Raw genomic sequence first — 22,804 nt, 5'->3', positions numbered from 1 at the left:
GAATGGAAATAATATTGTCCCTCTGAGCCCTGAATTATAACTGCTACTTTTCACACGCATACTATAGGACATTAAATAATTATTCATTATGAAGCATTTGTACGTGCAGTATCCCTAAATTGACGCAAACGACATTACCTACAAGATGTAACTATCTTGGGATTCTTTCCTATTATTACATGTAACAAATTAATAATAATTATCATTGTCACTAGACAGTAATTCAGAGTTTCAACTCCCCCATTTGTAAATTATTATTATTGACATCATTTAAATGATAGAAATGATATCTAATTTCCTTCGAATTAAACGTGTTGTAATATGAAGGTAAAACACGCTATCGCCCGGAAATACAAATCAAAATAAATGCGATATAAATGGCCAGCCTTTGGTAAAACAATGAGATAATGAAGTTTCTGTGATTTATTTCTTAAATCATATTTTGTTTTAATATCATAATAGTAGGTTCGATTATTAATTCTTTGTAAAACACTAATGAATATGGCGCAACTAAAGTTAATTGAACAAATCATATGCAAACCAAAAGCAAATCAACATTACTGCTGAGATGATACCCTTCAACATGTCCGTTAATGAAGAATAAAAATAATTTTCCAACAAATAGTAAAATAGTAATAGTAAAAATTAAGATCTCAAATAAAATCGTTTGCAATACTTAACTTGTGAAAGAGTAATCAAGGGAACCAAGATTCTGCATGAAAACTGTTCACTGATTTTAGATAGAATATTACTGCTCAGCGGAAACCGATTACATGTGAACGGAGATTGAGTAATACCAGTTCAAAATAATGCGAACACAAACGGAGAAAAACTAACTATCAATATACTACTAATGTATGCGAATGCAATCGTTCATTTTAACTTCAAGTTTCGATGGAGAACGTCGTCAATTTCAGGGTATCATTTCTTAAACTGTGACCAGGCAACTTTGTTTTCATGAATGCATATTCATACATATAAATTTGTAATGGCAATATGACAGTTGCAAAAGAAAATAGAAAGTTGTATTGAACGATTTGTAGTCAGTCAAATCCAAAATTTTAAAAGATAAAAATCTCATATCTTAGCTGCCATTTGGTAGAAAATGCAATTAAGCATTGCGTTCAGTCTAGCTGCAATTTTGTTTCAGCAAAAAATGTACCTTACACAATTAATTAATTACTAATAAACTTTCGCTACAATTGTTGTACTTGCCATTTTACACCTTTGAATATATATATAATGCCACTAGCCAAGATAAGTGAATCCTTATCAGTACGGACCACCTGTTTACATTTCATTTGAAAGGTCTTGTGCTGTTATTTAACCTTGAATGTTCCGAGCACCGTCATATATAGCAAGGCTGCCTATTTAATTCAAGCTACGTTCCGAATAAATGACAAAATTAAATTGAAGTGTAACTGGATAAAGTTTACCATCATTATAACTCTAATGGTTAATTCTGTTTGTTTTCTGTCTCTGTAAAGAATAGTAAATACAATCAAGGTAAACGTACTGTATGGGTGTATTAAGGTTGTATATTAGTATGGAATAATTGTTTGTAAACCCGAAATGGTCGATTGGAAGTCACTGTTCTTCACCTTAGCTCTTAGAAGTCAATCATCGAGACTACGCCTGTATACAGCACGTAGGTTTGATCATTTTTATTAAATGTTTTTAGTTACTAAAATGTAATGTACTGTGTGTTTATACCGTCCATACAATAGGAAGCTGAATTTTAAATATATTTGTTGTGTATCTAACGTAATAGTAATTAGCTTGCGATTGCGATTGCTTTATAAACTTATCCTTTTATATTATTTTAGGTTATGGTATGACAACACATTTTTGTATTACGAATATAAATATCCATGACAAATATAATCAGTTTTATTGTTATTCACACAGTGATTGGTGAGTTCATATTCAAATGTACAGACAATAAGCAAGTTACAGTGCATTAAATACAGAACAGATTGTTAGAAACAAGAAAGTCAGATGTAAACAAGAAAAACAAGAAATTCAGATGTACAAAAGAAAGTTTCCAATGCTGAAGGGATTACAATTGTCAGTACCCATGTATGAAAAGTGGTATTCATTTAAAATATCAAAGGCAAAAAAAAGTTATACTCCACAATCCAAGCGTACATCGACACTTCATGATAAATCATAAAAAAAAAATCTATATTCCTGTTCATTGATCTATTTCTGTTACTTTGGTTACAAAATTTAAGAAACTAATCTGCAATAAATATTCAATCTAATCATTTAAGACTTCTACCGTATTACATAATATTATATTCTGCTTCATAATAGGACAATATGCTCCTACAATGTTTGGTATCAAACCATTTAACCATAGTTCAATGAGTATTTTCAATTTGTATACATAAATTTCTTTAGACAGAAAAAAAATAAAAATAGACAGTAAGACAAGAGTAATGATAAGGGAAGTACATCTTACTTTTATTTAAATTATTAATATGTATTCAGTTTTTATAATAGATGGTTCAAGATTTCATAGAATTCATTCGTAAGTGTTTACTCTTTGAGGAGCTTTTTAACATGCATTTAACATAAATGGAGAAAAGGGACGCGCTGGTTATTTGGGAAAAAATGCTTCTCAACATTTTTATTAACCTTAACTTTACAAATAACTTTAACATGCCTTTGCCTTCATAAAAACTTCCCTCATATAAATAACAACGCAAAATATTCGTCTCTTTCGCCAACAACATTCACATTAACTAAAGAAACGATGTATAGGAATCTTTGTTTTAAAGTTGAACCAGGTTGAGATCCAATATTTTTGAATAGGTAGTCGCGTAAAGGCTAAGCATACCGAATTGCAACGCTGGGCAAACTTTTAGTTTTCAGTAGAGTCCGAGTTGCCCATTTGCTTTTGTTACTTTATATGTATTAATTTATTTATTATATGTTCTTTGTTGTGTCTGTTTTCCATGTCTGGTGTTTGTCCCTGGATTACATTCTTTTGATTTCCGCTAGAATCATGGTTCCTTTGATTACCCTTTTATGGATTATTTTTTTTATTTATTTCATATACAATAATTTTGTTGCTCTCTTAGACTATGATAGACATTTTAGTTCTCACAAAAAATAGATTTATTAGAATTTTACAGTATAGCGTATCCAAGATATAATGTAAAAAACCCACTTTTCGCCATTGACATGATCAGTTAATAGACTAACTTACAATACATATGAAATTTAAAAGAAATTTTCTGCCCTTTTCACAAGATACTGACGCCTTCTTATTGACCAACCCACTCTCCATATTTATATGTATATTTCCGTCTGTGATTACATGAAGATGCAAAAGTTCACGGACTGTAATTACAAAACTACTCCATAGAAAATTTTATGTTGGGTACTTTTCTAATATTCACTATTTAATATAGTCATTAAGATACAATACTGTATTTACAAAAGTTAACGGTTGGTGTATTTATTGGAAAGAACATCAAAATTAGATAACATTCCTGTCATGTAATGCCTTTTTTAAATAGTTTATATCTAAAGTTTTAGCATTATGAACAAACGGAACTCACCTCAGCAATTATTTTGTTTCCCACCAAATTGACGGAACGTTATGAAAATTCACACCTTTAAATTCAAGTTTATATCATCATCTAAAATTCCGCCTTCTAAATTTATTCAACCAATTGAAATCAGAACACAATGAAATTCAAATCACTGAAATATATATTTTTTTTATTTTTCCACATTTTGGTATTTGCATCCTGTACACATGCGGTGATGGTTGCGGTGAAATGATTTTTATTACCTTAATACCTTTACCAATTACTACTACTCGGTAGGCAGGTGTTAACTAATCTTGAATTATCATCATCATTTACTAAGATCATGTGTATGACGACCCGTTATTGTGGTTTAACGATGGTATGAAATAAAGTTTAATGAACATTATAATCCAATTTCATTCACAAATCTTAAACGTTACAATTACATTTATTGTTGATAGGGTTTTTATTTCCAGAAATGGGAGTGGTATGTTAATTTTATTCTACTCCGTATCTCTTTGCAATATAAAATTAATTGAAATTCGATAGTTTAACATACTGAAAAAAGCAAAACAAGACACATACATATGCACTATATCAAATTAATATTATAAACACAATAATAACCTAAAAGTGCCGAAAACAGCAAGTATTTAATCTGTGCGCGGAACAGTTAAATCGACAAGCAAAACCAAAAAGGCTTTATTCACCTTGATTATATAGGTTTTCTAAATCATTCATTCATTTCAACTAATACCTTTATTTAATTCTATTGACTGATTGACATTTTAAGTTAAAAGTGACAAAAGGTAAAACTGTAACATCACTTTCTCAATAGAAATACGTTTTGACATTTGTTAAGCATAAACTTCTTACATGTAAAATACATATGTTACCATAGATGTCACAGGGGTACGAGATCGAATCCCGAGGAGGGAACGACAAGAAATTTGCATCGCAAATTTAGCAGTTCTAACATCGTTGGGAATTTTTCAGACCATTCTATAAGTTTACAATATCTTCTCTGTATCAATTTGATCCGATGGAGCAGTGTCACATTCTGAGACGTTTGTATAAAATTAATTTGGTGTGACATGCATCATTAATTTGATCCTCTATCCTAAAATAACACCTAGATGAACTGTCCCGTACTACAATACATCGTGTACAAAGTTACAGTCCTAGATTAATTCTGCGAGGAGGAATGATACGGCCAACGAAAGCTATATTTTTATATAGCCTAACTGGCCGAGTGGTCTAGGGTGCTGGACTTTGTGCAGGCGGTGTTGTTATAGATGTTACAGCGGTACGAGTTCGAGTCCCGCAAAATTTGACAGTTCTAACATTGTTGGGAATTTTCCAGACCCTTTTATAAGTTTACCTTATCCGATTTTGATCCGATGGAGCATTGTGGTGAATACAGTTGTCACATTCTAAGACGTACATATATAGTCTTCTAAGTTAACGATGATTTATGTCACAATGAGAATATAATACTTTATGGCAATACTTGGTAAGGATTGACTAATCAATAATATTGAGAAAAAATACAATTTTCTAAATTTTACCCAACGACCCTTATTGTAATGATAATGTAATTCGGCCTTTTACTCCCTTCAGAAATTTCATTAACTTATATATGTATATTACATACAGAGGGGATTACTCCCACAAGTTTAGCCTAATTTGAAAGAAAGGTTTTGGGTAAGTACACTTACAACTATAAAAATTCATTTGAGTTCAAAGTCTTGCATTACGTATTAAGGAATTCGTTCATTTTAAACTTTTTAGAAAATTATTTTGTTGACTTCAATTCATGAATATTTTAAGAGTAATCAAGGGAACCAAGGTTATAGCGGTAATCAAAAGAATGTAATCCAGGGACAAAGACCAGACATGGAAAACAGTCATAACAACAAAGAACATAAAGTAACTAAAATCATACATACAAAGTAACATAAGCAAATGAGCAACTCGGACTCCACTAAAAACTGGGAGCATGGACCAGGTGCACCGTTAGGGTAAGCGTCCTCTGCTTTTCTAGAAACACCCGAAACAATGTAATGACAGCGGTTTAAAGTCAACACAAGAAGGTTATCCTTTACTTAACATCTATACTTACTATCGATTTCTTACTGTTAAAAAAGAAACTGATCTTTCGTCGGCACTGAAATTTAGGCAAAAGATGTGCAGATAAAAATATAGTAATACTGAGGGTGCAAACGAGCAAAAAAATACTCGTAGAAAAAAGGAAAGCGTAAACACCACTTCAACGTATGATTTACTTAAATGCTTAGGAAAAAAGAGACCTGTCATGTTGCTGGTTGAATGTCAAGTTCGGTGGAAATGGAAACATCTATGAAAGTTATCTTGTAACATAATTAAAATAACCGTTTTGCAAAAGAAAGCATCGCCTAAATATTATTAAAAACGTACAACTCTCGTCAGAAGATAGTTTTTTAGTTTTTGATAACACTCATTTCAATGCTAGTGCAAATTCCATTTAAACTGCATTTATCATCATAGTGTAAGGAGACATGTGATTTATTTATATAAAATACTATTATTGACCACCAAAAATGATATTTCTTCATGTTAATGTTTTATTTCGTGTAGTAGACGGAACTATCCTTTGTATTGCGCCATTTGTTTTAGATATAAATTTCAAAGAGTAGACAATACATATACCACGATAGAAACAGCTGAAATACCTGACGCTGTGCTACTTGTACACAGCATTAAAGTTCAACAATGTAAGAAGACAACTTTATACATATTCTATGCCTATGTAGGTTAAAATATAACTTTCATAGATGTTTCCGTCTTGACACGCGGGCGGTTCAAGATTTGATAGAAAACCCAAGGATACAAAACTACATCAAAATTATGAAATAAATGAGTTAATTATATAAATAGCAGTGATTTACCACATGTTCCCAGTGTAAAACAATCGATAATTCACTATGTGAAATAAATTCGGTTATTTCACTATCGCACCTACTCCCACCAAAACGTCACAACACGAATATCAATCCGCCATTAACAAAAGTTGAAATTAATGTTGAAAATATCAACGACTAACGGTGTAAATCTATATAATAAATAATAGGATAATCGATTGGTTTTCCTGAATAATCAAAATATGATCATTCGTGCCAAAAACGCATAAGATTTAACTCGTTTGTGGAACAAGTTCCTTACACTCGTTAAATCTGTGCGTTTTTCACTATTTTCAATCATCCTATAATACTTTGTTTTGAAAACATATTTAAAGTATTTTAAAAATGTAATTTGCTAGATACAAAATGAGCTTGACCGGAATTAAAGTAACCTCAACCAGGTCATACTATAATTGCTGTCAATAAACGAATTCTTCTGAAATAAATTCCAGTAAATCACATAATAAGTTTAGTTCAGTATTTTCACATTTTGGACTTTCTCCCGCCAAAACGTCAAAACTCCTTGTGACGTTAACTTTATTTGACGTCGCTGGTGATTTGGAATATTTATCGACCAAATTACAACAACTAAAATGTATTTGGCAAATATAACAAATGATAGAGACCATCCATATGATGAAAGTATTGTTAATGGGTTATAGTGAATAACCACAATATAATTAATCTAACATGTACGCTTGGAGATTAAGTTCGTAGACATAACAAGTTTCGCGCACTCGTTGAATCTCAGCGTTCTTCGTCACTTGTGATTATATTTCTATCTTAAGTTTGTGAATATTTAAATTGAGGACTAAACGTTTGAGAATGTAGTACCCTACATAGAATGTGCAATTACCCGAAAGTAAGAAGGAAACAGTTTATTTGGGGTGATGACGGCGGTTAAGATCATTGCTTAAGTCTATTATGTGAAAGTTTCCCGATGCATGAACTGAAAAATCTGTGTTTAAAAGGACAAATTAGGAATACAAAGTCCCTAGAATACCCAAGTATGATGCTATGATGGAAGCTAGCATTAAAAAATAGTGAAATAGAAAAAAGAATTTTGGTTGTGTTTAAACATGAAATATCAACAAAAATGTTAGCATTTAAAACATACAGAAAACGTTAATAGACTATAAGTAGATATATTACATAAATTGAACCTACATTTTTATTCATTGATTCATGGTTGTTTTGTTACCGACAACAACACCATCAGCCTTGGGACTTAATGCATTTTACATTATAATACAAAGGATCAAATGAATAAGGCGTTTGAATGAGGGAGAAACATGTAATTTTAAAGAAGTAATAAACTTTACTTATTTCCCTCAGCTAAGTTACCTTTTCACTTTAAAAGTTTGAAAAGCTTAATGTGTAATCAGTTGTATTACAAAATAAAATCCCGAGGTTCGTAACATCACCCCTGTGTAAAATAGCATTGATATCAGTATGTTCATTTGAATATGACACACATAGTTTAACTCACTGAATAAGCAAACAAACAAATGAGAGTCGCTATACGTATATTAACCATTGTTAAAGTTTGAAATTAGCCTTTCCTTCATAAGTACAGAAACATCATATTACAATGTGAATACTGAGAATATGATCTTATTAGTGTCAAAGTATACAAGAATATTAGAGGGTTACTGATTTGACATTGGTACATCAAATTATACCTACATTTGTATTCCTTGATTCTTTGAACTTTGAAATTAAATAATAGTTACATACAAGGGATTTAAGACGAACCTTATTTTTATCTAATAAAGGAAAAGTATAATCATGTATAAGGCGTGACAAAGGAATAAAATACAAAAATGTAACTTTAAAATTATTTTATAATAAAGGGTGTTTTATTGAACTTTCTATACTAGGAACTCCTTGTAGGTGACCTTGATTATTTCGTTCAATAATTCATCATCATATATCAGAGGAAAAGAACTAACAATTTAGTAACAAAAATAGCTGAGCTTTATACTCTTTTAAAAACTTTTTGTTTTAAAAATGCTTGTATTTATATCCCCCAAAATAAGCGAATGGTTTTATCAGAAAAAAATATATTACTGTATTCACTACTTGGATTACAAAGTCAATTATAAGGAAATACAAATAAGGGCTACACAGACAGGGTGGTATTTATTGGAGCTTAATGAATATTCGTGTTCACATCCGAAACGGAGATTTATGACGATAAATGGTAAACGATTGAAATTTGATTAAAATACATTTCCTACATGTTCCACCTTCCTTCAGAATCGAAGAGATACATAAGTATTGAACTGCAATAACAAGAAATATAATCAATAAGTACAAGAGCGAGCTTGTTAGAAAAAACAATCATTTTGATAATAGAAAAGAAATAAAAAAAGAAGGAAAATATGTTTCACTTGTGATATACTGTAACACTGGATACTGTATGACTTTAATGTCGTTTCAAACATACACTTTTTATACATGGCCGCAAAAACATAATTATTGATTGCAAAGAGTTCCGTATATTTTTACCTCGATATATCTGGTGGTAGCTTGGACATTATCATTCGTCTGGATGAAAGGGACCACTAAAATTGACAGGAATATACTAGGTATGAAATATCGGGGTACGAATGTAATTTATTAATTTGCCGCTAATTTCCGAAGGCCGCGTCAATGTCTAAATTTCCTCCGGAACACCAACATAATCCTTGACATTATCATTTATTTCTCTAATAAAATAATCCGTATGAGTATAAATTCTATTTCATCTATCAGTTCGTCAAGCATTCAAAAGATTTTAAAGTCTCTACACAGGCAAAATTATTTCATGTGATTTTCACGTGTATTTCACATGATTTTCACCTGAATTGAGCAAATTAACTATGTGACAGAGTTCACGTGAAATTCGGGTGAATGGAGCCTTCACGTGACATTCACACAAAATGTTCACATGAAATTCGTGTTTATTGAATTTCTCATGAAAATCATGTTAATTTCTTGTGAATTTCACATGAATTTCATGTGAAGCTCGATTAACATGAATTTCACGTGAAAAATATTTGCCTGTGCATTACACTTCTCTCTGCGTGATTAATGTAACAGAATGTCTTGCGTGACATCTATGTATTGGTATTGATGTCAGTACTACATTTTCGTCTAACTGGGGTTAAAGCTCACGAATATTGGGTCACAGGGATAGGACAACTGTCATTTTGTCGATCCAAAAAGGTTCACAAACTACCTCATCAGTTCAAATTCTTAAATCACGGGCTCAATGTATCATGAATCATAAATTGAGAAAAATCATCACTGCTCTTTTCGCTTTATCTGGGAAACTGAAAGACCTGATTTGTTAGTAATTGGTAAAAAGTTATATGAGCGAGTAATAAAAATAATAATGCGCAATTACCAACTATACTCCAATCTTTCCGAATAAAACAAAACAAAACAAAAGAAAAAGCATCAATACTTTTTATAACGTTTAAATATTATGTACACCGATCACCAGACAAATATATCATTAATGAAAGTAACAAACGTAACTGCATTTTAGGTATTTCTGAATATTTTAAAACATTACCAACAACTGATTGAATCGCCTGTAATTAAATCACATGCAATGTAAACTACCATTAAAATCTGCTAATTAACGATTATTTTTACTTAAAACCAAATAATGTTTAACTCAAATAAATGTTGATTAAGACAACAGGTATTGATAACTATCATCAGACTGATATACACTAATTATTTCCCAACCTCCATACATATCTTTCAAAGCCTTTAAACATTCAATGCATCATCTATCAAATTAGGTACCTTTATTATGTACTCTAAATCGTGGTATGTTCAATGCTATTAATTCATATCCAATACAAACACATTGCAATGAACCAATTCTTAAAGCATATCTATATAAAAACAGTCAATAAAAATATATACTTTTTCAAGATTGAAGTAATCACTATAGAAGTTTTATGGTCGTTATCATAAACTCGTGGATCGTTATGGGGTGTCAAGTTGCGCCATGAAAACTGATGTATTCAACAGGTCATAGCTTTCCTTTCCTCTTTCGTCTACCCCGGACTTGAAATTTTATGAGCAACTCGCTGGGTGTTTCTAGAAAAGCAGAGGACGCTTACCCTACCAGTGCACCTGGTCCATGCTCCCAGTTTTTAGTGGAGTCCGAGTTGCGTTGCTCATTTACTTTTGTTACTTTGTATGTATGATTTTAGTTACTTTATGTTCTTTGTTGTGAATGTCTGTTTTCCATGTCTGGTCTTTGTCCCTGGATTACATTCTTTTGATTACCGCTATAATCTTGGTTGCCTTGATTACTCATTTTATATATGCGTCAGGTTAACGAAATATAGATTGACCATTGGATTGATACATAGAATAGCGGCATTTGTGAAGGCACGGCCGAAACCATCATCTATAATAATATTTACTTCCTATACCGACAATATCAAAATCAAAAGTAATAATTATTCTGTTTATCGGTACGCAAGAGACGGTTACGTCATTTTCATTGGAGGACTATTCGATGACTTTACAATTACTCCTAATTTCTTGACAGATGCTTTTGAATATATGAGGGATAGAAAATTATATTTCAACAAAAATAAAAGGAAAAGGGGACTAATGTTCTTTCAAAACTTTTATTGTTGTGTTAATCGGGGATTACATTGAATTTGACGTAACGTTGTTATTTGAAATAGCCGATATTTCAAAGTATCATGACAGAAACCTAGAAGAGAAACAGTCAATAAGCAATACGAACGATAAATATAAATTCAGAGGTATTGTAGACATGAATTGTCTTATATTAAGTACTGAGAAAAGTCAAGAAGAACTACTCGACATTCAAATATCTAATTGATAATCAGTACAGGAAATGTTAAAAGAAAGAAAAGAAAAAAAAAACAAAACATTTCACCGAGATTTTGCTATATAAGTTATATGCTATTTAATATTGCCAAGTTACATTCTGCTGATTCAGACAATTAATAATACTGGTGTTATATCAATGGCAAAAATAAAAGTCACTATTGCGCTTAAAATGTTAAATAAAAGGTAATGTTTTAGCTATTGAATATTTTAATTAATAATTTATTGGACAGAAAAGTGTTATGTCTATGAAATCAATATCAGGTTTTAAAATCGACAAGAATGGCGAAATAGTTGAAAGCTATTACTGAATCTAGTTTTCGTCCACTGAAATGCACAACTGGTTTATAACCGATATTATGTAAATTGGTTATAAACATAATTTAATGATTTAAAAAACAAAGTTAATAGGTTAAAGTAAAAAAAAAAAAAACTGGTTTGTTGCAGATTAGCAGTTTATAAACAATGTAAACTAGCCAAAACCAGTTGCTTGAGTATAACCTGTTCAAAAAATATGGAAATTCCCAAAATTTGATTTCTAAAAGATGGTACTAATGATTTATTTGTAATCAAACCGCGTTAGTATGTTATTTGAATCACAGAATGCGGACCAATATGAGTTTGAAATAAAAACGACTAGTACCAGGCCAGGTTACACAAAATATCCTGGTTTGCTAAAATAAAATCAACCAGTGAGAGAGCTTATTACAGGGAGAATCAAATTGTATTTAAATAGAATTAAAACTTTGATTTTATGTTCACCATTAGTGAATGGATGTACCTGTTAAATTGTTCTTACTTTAAACGAATGCTCTGTCAATTTGCCTTACTTACAATCAAGTACAAAATCATAACAAAAATATATGCAGAATGAAAGCAGTTCTTAATTTAGATTTAGAAGATATAAACATCAAAGATAAAATATTAAACGACTAAATAGGGGATATTACTACATATGATCTTTATTTTTCTCTGAAATAATGGCATCATATAGGCATGTATTTGACTTTATATGAAAAAAGTTAAAACCAATATTTTCAATGACAAAGCTGTAAAAAAGAACTTACTTTTCCCTTCGATTACGACACAAAGGCGCCCCTAAAAAATCAAATGTTAAAATCAATTTTATAAAATTTGGAACACTGAAAAAGTGGTATGTTTAAGGATTCGTTTACCTGCTTCATTTCGTTAAATAATTTGTAAGGACATTAAGCTTATCTTAGCAACAATCACAGAACTATTCATCCTTCATAACACAAATAATAACAAAAGTTGCAAACTTAATGTAAATCAAGGGTTAATCCACAAATTTTGAAGGGAATTCCACAGATATTCCTGAAAAAGGAGAGTTTCAGGTAATTTATTTGTCAAGTTTGCTCAAATTTTGCAAGCAAGTGATAAAAGGCTTGAACAAAGGGTTCATATTGTTCCTACCCCCGTAACCTTGGAATTAGTCACAGTATACTAATTTCTATATGGCACGTTGAAGTATGTGTCTGTTGCGAATTTCTAGAATTATATTCATTCAATTTATTTATGAATATGTGGTAAGATAATCCAATGTTCATTTACTGGAGACAAAACGTAATTGCTAGGTTACATTGTACCATATTTGATATCTTAAGATAGATCAACAAGCGACTGCGCATACAAGATCTACTCAAATTAAATGGAGTTTTAGGAATTATTATATAAGACTATCAATATTATTTTAAAAGGCAATTAAATAACTTGGACCATATATATTGTCATATAAAATGCTTCAAGGGAATTCCATTATCTTTAAAAGACATCCATTGACATGTTTTACATTTGTGTCAAGGTTACATTTATATTACGACAGTATTGTGAACACATTTCAGTATCACTGATTTATGATGCATTTTGTATTTGTAAAGCATGAAAGGGAATTCACATATTACAAGATTGTCTGGTAAATGATCTAAAATAAAAGATATATCTCCTAAATTGCTGGTAACATTTGTTGTCATATATGGAATGTATAAATAGTTACTTTACTGGTGGTAAAGCATTATGGTGTCCTGCACAAAGATGCCGTTATTATGCAACTAACATTAGTAGTCATCGATAATTATTTTGACATAATTAGGTATATTTATCACACAGAATGACAAACATCATAATTACTAAATGGAAAATGTAATGTGACAAATCAGACCTAATGGTGGGACCAGTACTTGGCATCAGTTTGATCGATTGAGAACCCTTGTTTATTGACTTAAAATTTTTTGGCCATTTTCCAACCTTAAACTAAATCATTAATAGGAATAAATCCGACTTAGAACATGAGTAAAATATAAGTTACAGTGAGGTCGAATAATGATATTTCTTTCGTACGTACAAAAATAACGAATTTCAAATATATAGAATTATCCAATAACGGGAATTTGTTGGCAAACCGCAGCATAAAATCATTCCGACAACACCGGAAGATCAATTGTCACTATAAAACTAAAATTTACATACAGAAGTAAGATTAAAAAAATAGTACGAAAGCAAATTTGTAGAGTCAGTTCAAATACAATGACATTAAATACAATTTAATTCACTTTATACAAAGACAAGATATGCTACTATTTAAACTTGGGTTACATTGTATAAAACAGAACATAAAAATTTCATGACATCTTTTTCATCGATTTTTTGGCAGACAAGGGTGTCAAGGGTTCGCAAAATATGGGAAAAAATAAAATTCATTTTTCCAAAGTCTAATAATTGAAAAAGAGACTGTTAAAAATTTCGTCGATTCACAACAAAGCGGAATAAATGTGCAAAATAATATTTTTTTATTTTTTGGTTTTAAAATTTCACTCAACAGTAAACTGAAAGGTCGATTGCGCCATTCAATTAAAGTAACCGCTAATTTGTATAAAGCTAAGATGAATCAGTACTTTTATATATATATAGTGTAACTCTTGAATTGTGTTTCTATATATGTTCTTAGAAAGGTTGGTTTTACGTAGACTTTTAGTTCATGTTCACGGTGTAGTGCATATTCAATTCCCTAGTAAATCAATTTAATTTTCTATAACTACTCAGGAAAAAGTTTGTTGTCTGATTTGTTTATTAAATTTTAAATCAATGTTTTACCCTGATTCAAGGTGTTAAATTTTCAAACATGTCTAAAAAAAAGGTTATTGCAGACAATCTTTAGGGAGACAAATTGTTCAATAAAACTAAATGTAAAATGCACGTATAAATAATTATAGAAAAATGTAGTTAAGCCATCTTATTTCTTTGAGAATAATTATTAAGAGAACCAAGGTTATATCGGTAATCAAAAGAATGTAATCCAGGGACAAAGACCAGCCAGACATGGAAGAGTAATCAAGGGAACCAAGGTCATAGCGGAAATCAAAAGAATGTAATCCAGGAACAAAGACCAGACATGGAAAACAGACATACACAAAAAAGAACATAAAGTAACTAAAATCATACATACAAAGTAACAAACGCAAATGAGCAACTCGGACTCCACTAAAACATGGGAACATGGACTAGATGAACTGGTAGGGTAAGCGTCCTCTGCTTTTCTAGAAACACCCAGCGAGTTGCTCATAAAAATTCAAGTCCGGGGTAGACGAAAGAAGAAAGGAAAACTATGACACGTTGAATAAATAAGTTTTCATGATGCAGACGGATACACCATAATGATCCACGAGTTCATGATGACGACCATAAAACTTTTGTAGTGATGACTTCAATCTTCTAGCAACATAACCCTGTTCCAGAAGCCTATTTGTTAGAATTCTAGCACGATACAAAAAGTCTGCGTAGTTTCGGCAAGCTCTGGCATAACGTATGAGTTGTGATATGAACACTAAATACGTTGGTGCTGAAGGGATGTTGCCACAGATGAAATTAAAGTTGACAATTCTGAATGAAAAGTCATCACGTTTGTCGTAAAGTTTGGTCAATAATTTTCCTTTACCATCGATTTCTAAGTGTAGGTGAAGATACGCGGCTGACCTCACAGTGGCTTTAGTATCCTTTATCGCAAGTTCTTTGGGGTAGATGCGATGTATCAAATCACCAAAATTAGGATTGTTTAAAGATAACACATCATCTATATAGCGGATACTGAGATTAAAGGATCTAGCTAAACGATATTCTTTTTTTCAGATCAGATCAGCTATAAAGTCAGCCTCATAAGAGTGGAAGAGTGAAGGAATAGGTCAGCAAGTAGAAGAGCACAATTTGTTCGTTGATAACTGCGTCTACCACACTGGACAAATATGTTGTCGATTAAAAATTCCTGCATTTTGTAAACATCTTCCTCTGTATATTTAGAAGATGATTTGGAATTATTTCTTACAAAGTATTAGGAATCTCTACCAAGAACTATATATTTGTATCTAGGTATACCATCTTTTTTTGGAAAATCAACGATATATAATGTGTTTAAGTCGGGATTTTAACTGAGTATGGGGAATAGAAGTATACAGTGATGAAAAATCATAGGTTTTAATGCTAATATATTCTGATAAAAAATCGTGAACAGATTGTCTCCAAAAAATCTTTCGAATATTTCAGGATCCACATTGAATTAATACCAATACGGGAGTAACAAGTGTTGTGGTAGGACAGCAGACCCTCTTTGACAGTTGTGAGTATAGAAATTAAAAGTTTTGAAAGAGGTTTGGTGGTACATTAAGCAGTATTAGCATTAAATATTATTTTAGTGTGCTTAAAGATACAAAAAACACCAACAAAAATCTTGTCTTTTCACTATGATTTTTTTTTTAAATCAGTGTATATTTACCTTTATAGGACAAGCAGATGTTACAAAGTATGCAACATATCAGTAAAATCAATGATCTGCACATTTGTCATATAGCCATATAAAAATAGATGGGAATGTACTTCTAATATGTACGTGACGGTTAACTTTAAAAGACATGCCTAAATAATTGCCTTGTTCAATATTTCTACTACAAATCAAAATATTTCGAGATGTTTTGTTTGTATTGTAACATCTCGCCTTCATTCATGACTCTTTCATTATTAGTCTGTAAAATCATCTCAGTGTGACCATAAGTTGTAAAACTACCACAAGTAAACTGACGACCTGAATCAAAACTCATCGTGTTAAGATGCCACTGTTACATAATCTTTCAAAAACAGTGCCTTTGTTAATGGACAATGTAAAGTCATGGGAAATGGTTATGATGAGTGCAAATGTTACCAGAACATCATGTAGTCGTTACTCACTGAAATTAATCTGTTCACCATGCATGCATGAAATCGTATTACCAAAAGACGATTATTTTCAAGGATAGAAGGTTGATGTTTCATGAAAATTTTGGATACATTATAACAAGTAACTCATTTTGCATTTTTATATGTTGACTTTTCATCAGATAAATACTGTGAAAGCCTGAACTGCTTTCTGTTAAACCCTGAAAGGAGAAAACATGTCCCTGTGTTGAGTTATGATACAAATATTTGCATGAAGATAATGGTCAGAAAAAAATCAGGCAAATCAGTTTTGAATATCTTGGCAAAAAGAGTCGCAATATCACATCCTTAACAGTCATGTGATATTTTTGACAGTATACGTCGTGATTTCTGGGACTAGACGACACTGTTCTAAAAAGAGTAATGTCATTTGAACGTCCACGGACAATTGAATAAAGTTACTTCGAATGAAACGTACACAATGTCAATTCAGCTACTTTTTTTCAAAACAGCAATGAATATTAATGCATTTATGCCACATGATGTTAAATAGGAAATCCTCATGGCACCAAAATAATGATACAACTGTAAATGACCAACCAAAATTCAAGCTTTGAACTAATTAGACGCAACCTTGCAAGTATTGTAATAGGTTAATAAACATGATAAAGTACCTATAATAGTCACTATAATTATCACTTGTTAAAGGAGTCAGCTTCAGCGAACAACCTAAATATGCATATAACTGTTGTATGAACATGATTAATTTCTGACAAAAACAATGAAACTGCATACAGCGTAACATATCTATCAATAAACCACAAAGTAATTCGGCATTAAAAAAAATATTTCTACTAAGCTTTTAATGGTGACCCCTTCTTTGTACAAACAGAATTTACTTTTCCGTTAAAGCTTTACAAGAAATCAAAGGAATCTTACCTTTTCTAGTATTTTTATCGTGTCATCAAAGCTTGTCAAATTAAATTCAAACATGCTGGTAGAAATATGCAGACGACGACCCTCAGTCATTATTTGTTTTAAAATGTTACAATCAATTAAACAGGCTCCTGAAAGTTGTTATCACACAGATACAAGTCCTATATGAATACATGGAACAGGAAAGTTTATGTTACTAATTCACCATATACCAACTGTTCTCTACCTAATGACTGAAGCACATTTCTTCACAAATAATTTAGATTGTAACTATATTAGTGACATAATCGAAAAATTCGAATGTAATTTTCTTCCACATTTGTTTTCTTCGTTGTAATTTTACTTCGTCATTTAGTGCGAGAAAGAAAGTGACGCTTCAATTATAGACTTTGGCACTGGTAAATAGATTTCAAGTCATTTTCTTTTAATTCCTACATTTTACACAAAATAAGACTTCACAACGGTTTGTCAGTGCACTATCAACATGCATGCAGCTGTCGAAAACAATATTCGCTAACATATCAGTCATAAATCAATGAATAAGAGGGCTGAGGAAAGCGTTTCATCTTTAAACCATCTAAGATTAAAGAACGAAGGTCGTCTATTAATTCCTTAATTATTGTACTTAATGTGTGAGGATTTTACAAAGGCATTGGTATAGAAGAACATGTTACGTCTGTTACCAAATAGTTTAACGTTTAACTTTCTTCCTTTGTAACAATACTTTCATAACTACGGAACAAAAACTCGAAACAAAATCACATAAAACAAAAGCATTACAAAACCTTTAATATAATAACTACTCATGAGGTACTTATACTAAAAATGAAAAATGTAACGTCGGTGTATTTAATGTATGTTTTCGGTTGTCTTAAACTTAATTTTTAATTAAAAAAAGGAAAACCCTTATTTGCTCTATATTGTTAATGCTTTGAAATATATTTGATATTCCTATTAAGCTTTCTATTGCATTGTCCTTTCAGCACCTGCGTATGGAGTGTTCATATCACAATTCATACGTTATGCCAGAGCTTGCCGAAACTACGCAGACTTTTTGTATCGCGCTAGAACTCTAACAAATAGGCTTCTTGAACAGGGTTATGTTGCAAGAAGATTGAAGTCATCACTACAAAAGTTTTATGGTCGTCATCATGAACCTGTAGATCGTTGTGGTGTATCCGTCTGCATCATGAAAACTGATTTATTCCACGGGTCATGCTTTCCTTTCCTCGTTTGTCTACTCTGGACGAATTTTTACGAGCAACTGGGCGGGTATTCTAGAAAAGCAGAGGACGCTTACCCTACCGATGCATCTGGTCCAGGCTCCCAGTTTTTAGTGGAGTCCGAGTTGCTCATTTGCTATTGTTACTTTGTATGTATGATTTTAGTCACTTTGTGTTCTTTGTTGTGTGTGTCTGTTTTACATGTCTGGTCTTTGTCCCTGGATTACATTCTTTTGATTTCCGCTATAACCTTGGTTCCCTTGATTACTTTTTTCATTATTTGCTAAGTACATATAAAGTTTATCAAATCTATTTAAATGAAGAAAAAGTCCTAAGACCCAAGTAGTAATGAAGTCTGATATCGTTTTTTTCATTCACCTTAAAGTCTAGTGAAAAATTACAAAACAAGGCACCGATGGACAACATGCATTTACGAAAATATCTTTCTGCTGTCAATACTAGTCAGTGACAATGTTACCGCAACCGTAATGGGAGACAGAGTTACTATACCCGAGTCTTCGTTTTCAGTGCATTCAGTTGACATGTTTATCAACATCAGCATCAAGAAAAAATTTCTCGTTTAATCCATATAAATGATTTTACATTTTTGAAGATCGCTAGACCTGATTTCTGTTAGAGATTAAAACTTAATGCTAGGTTCAAACTGTTAAGCACCCAGTAACGAATGATGCGATAGTCAATTCGTAGATAATCGCAGAATTCTTATGGAATTTCAAGTTGGGATCCTAGACGATACTACTCGACATGTTCTTTTATGATTGGTTGCGTTCAGATGAGTTGCAGATGCGATTGGAAAGCTTCAGATGACATGATATATCACGATTTAAGATATATTAACCTACATTCCCATTTGGAACATTTCAGTACGTTTTAAAACATTTTTGTTCGTTCCGTTCTTGTGCAGTATATTGAATTGAGGTAAGAGTTCTTATGCGATTAGGATTAAGGGCAATCACACTATGATCGTAAACTTCGGCTTATAATACAGCATGACTAATAAAATATTCTTAAATTAAAAAAGTTTTAAGGCTTAAATAATCAGTTGTTTACATTGATTGATGTTGACGGCGATTACGTCACATTCATACATTATCGAATCAGAGGATATGCACAGTTGTAGTAACGTATCGTAAGCGCTAGTTACGAAAACAAATAGGATTTATATTCAACTAACTACAGTAACTAAAATCATACATACAAAGTAACAAAAGCAAATGAGCAACTCGGACTCCACTAAAAACTGGGAGCATGGACCAGGTGCACCGGTAGGGTAAGCGTCCTCTGCTTTTCTAGAAACACCCGCAGAGTTGCTCATAAAAATCATGTCCGGGGTAGACAAACAAGGAAAGGGAATCATGAACGATGCTTAACAGTTCAAAGAAGATTAAATATCAAGATGTTATCTTTCATTTGTGTCTTGATTCAAACTGAAAAAAATCACGTAAAGTACGAGTGACAAAACAGCAGGAACAAGCAAAAAGGAAAATTGTGCTGCATCGACATATGAATTTAATGCGTTAACACTAATACCACCCGGATATGCAATAAAAAACTCTAAAAGAGATTAAAGCGATTGTTTTTTCCTTAATGTTTTCTTAATAGGTATCGTTATATCACTTTTGACAATAAAAGAAATGATCATTAAAAAATGAATCTTAAGTTGATTTACATATTTTTCCTTGATAACATTGCCAGAAATGCTCATCAAATAGATATCTGATTTATTTGTTTTTCTATGCCATGTACGCATTCAATCTAGAAATTATAAATAAAAGAGTTCCCCAGCAATCTAAAATTATATTACGGAGCAAAGCTTCCCTGAGTAAAACCATATAGACTTTCCAAATGTATAGTTAAGATTTATCATTTCTATATACATGTATAAACTCACCGACTTTTGTGAGTTGATACCTTTCTGTACACGTCCTAGCTGAAAACGTCTTATATTATTCGTTTGTTGAGTTTCGTTTTAAGGACGCTTAGCCTACCGTTGCACCCTGTCCATGCTCCCAGTTTTAGTGGTGTCTGGGTTGCTCATTTTCTTTTGTTACTTTTTATGTATTATTTTAGTTACTTAATATTCTTTGTTGTATTTGTCCGTTTTCCATGTTTGGTCTTTGTCCCTGGCTTGCTAAAAGTTTGTTAGAATGAGTGATAAGGGGAAAAAATTAAAAGGATATATTCCAAGAATGAAGTCAAGACAGGAAAATAGACACACAACACAAACATGAACATACCAAAGCAAAGAAAAAAACACGTACAAAGAAACAATTTTTTAGAAGTATAAAAACTATGAAAATTAATTACCTCGGATGTGAGAAATTTCATCTTCAACGTGCTAAAGTTGTAGACTCTGCTTCTCTGAACTTTTAGACGTCATTCCGCAACCTTGCCATGGCAGAAATTATATCAATAGTCTGTCTATAACTTCAACAGTTGTTACGGGGGAACAATGTTAGAAACAACAACGTCGACATATGACATTTTATAGACAATGCGATAGAATCACACATCAACCAATCGCCCATTTCTATTTCGGCCAACCAACGTCTGAGAACTCTAATATCTCTAGAGACGAGAACTGTTATTCTCAGAATGGTCAGGAAAGGCAAAAATCGATTGAAACTTAGAAAACTCTGTTTATCATTGTGATATTACCTTGCACGAGAGTACTATCTGAGAATCGAATTTTAGCAAGACCGGGAATTGTTCAAAGTATTTTCTATCTAGTCTCTGTTGAAACTTATTTGAAAGTAGAAATTTTGGTAAGAGGGGTTTTTCAGTCAATTATTATCATAAAAGCTGCTTTTGGGCATTTTAAAAATATTTTGATAGAGTCTTTGTCGTCCAGTAGTATATAAAATATAAAGACAGCAGAATAACATAAACTTTCATTATTCACATTGATCAAAATACGGCTATCGAACGCTAAGGAAAATTAAAAAAAATATTAGTAACATTTGTTATTCCGTTTATAGATAACAATGTAAATATTAAAGGAAAGGTAGTTTTTGATAAAATAAAAAAAAGGCGTCTATGAAACCAGACACTACAAATCGTAATGAGGCGTGATACATCATGAGCTATGGTTATAAAATGGTGTGTTTGCTAGTCCAGCGAGAGTTAATGCTGTTGCATAGGTGGTCCGGTAGTAAAAAAAGAGGCTCAGTCGAACTGCAGGTCCATTCACTGAACTGTTTTTCTGTTTTACTTCTCGTTGTCCTTCTTTAGTTCTGATTCCAAAAAGCTCCCTGTCGGATTTTTGCATGCTTTTTACGTATAAGTTCTTACAGTTTTGTTTTTAATTTTGAATCATATCTCGCCGGCAATGTACTACACCCTGAAGTCCGTTTTCAATAGTTATCATACATTAACCATTCCAATGCATTTTATAAAAGAACAGGACTAAGTATAAAGATACAGGACAAACCATTCGGATGCTATATATTATAGTCTATATACGCACTGGTTTTAGTCTCTGAAAGTGTTATCATGTATGCTATCGATGAGGTTTTACGTAATACTCAACAAAAAAGCCAAGCATAGTGAAAACTGATCGTAGAATGAATAAACACAGTGACAAAACGTTTATACATTACATGATATGTAGAATTAGTAAATCGATAGTAAATAATATTTACATTTGTAATAAGTCTCCAAATTGTTTGGTTCTCGTCGTTCAACATAGGTTTTTTCACATGAAGAAAGTTAGTACATTGACGATGGTTTGTCTACAATGCACTATCAAATATTGTTAAACTGAACAATGTTTTGGTTCAAATATAAATATACTGCAGTTGAACAGAAAATATATGATTATTGTTTTTGTTCAAGTTGTGACAAAATTTGGGGAAATTGAAGCTCGTTTAAAAAGTGCGTCGCGGTTCATGACACATTATTTGGTTAATGATCAACAATCCTATATTAATGCATCTGGTCAGTTTACTCTTTAACACTATACTTTATATGTTGCTAGATTTTCCTACGATGCTTATTTACAAGGATAAAATATATCATTGTTTATTTTGTTTGTACAAGCATCACTTCCTTGAAATGAACAAATAGCTATACT

General features: G+C 31.7%; 1 protein-coding gene across 9 annotated transcripts in view; it reads right to left on the bottom strand.

Annotated features, from left to right (window-relative positions):
- Positions 1-22,804, bottom strand: part of LOC148609035 (uncharacterized) — a 51,250-nt gene that overhangs the window by 15,476 nt on the left and 12,970 nt on the right. Inside the window, exon 2 of one of the 9 annotated variants that reach the window (XM_088542339.1) lies at positions 5,665-5,709. The exons of 5 other annotated variants lie outside the window; for them this stretch is intronic. In XM_088542339.1, the coding sequence (XP_088398465.1) occupies positions 5,665-5,709 (45 nt within the window). Of the gene's footprint in view, positions 1-1,215; positions 1,278-3,569; positions 3,636-5,664; positions 5,710-17,491; positions 17,962-22,804 lie in introns of those variants that run through there. 3 more of the 9 variants (XM_088542338.1, XM_088542344.1, XM_088542342.1) reach the window with 3 other exon arrangements.

Source organism: Perna viridis, chromosome 8 (assembly GCF_037379345.1).
Source record: "Perna viridis isolate PV_CMFRI_1.1 ecotype Kerala chromosome 8, ASM3737934v1, whole genome shotgun sequence".
Taxonomy (NCBI): domain Eukaryota; kingdom Metazoa; phylum Mollusca; class Bivalvia; order Mytilida; family Mytilidae; genus Perna; species Perna viridis.
This window is presented reverse-complemented; position numbering and strand designations above follow the sequence as displayed.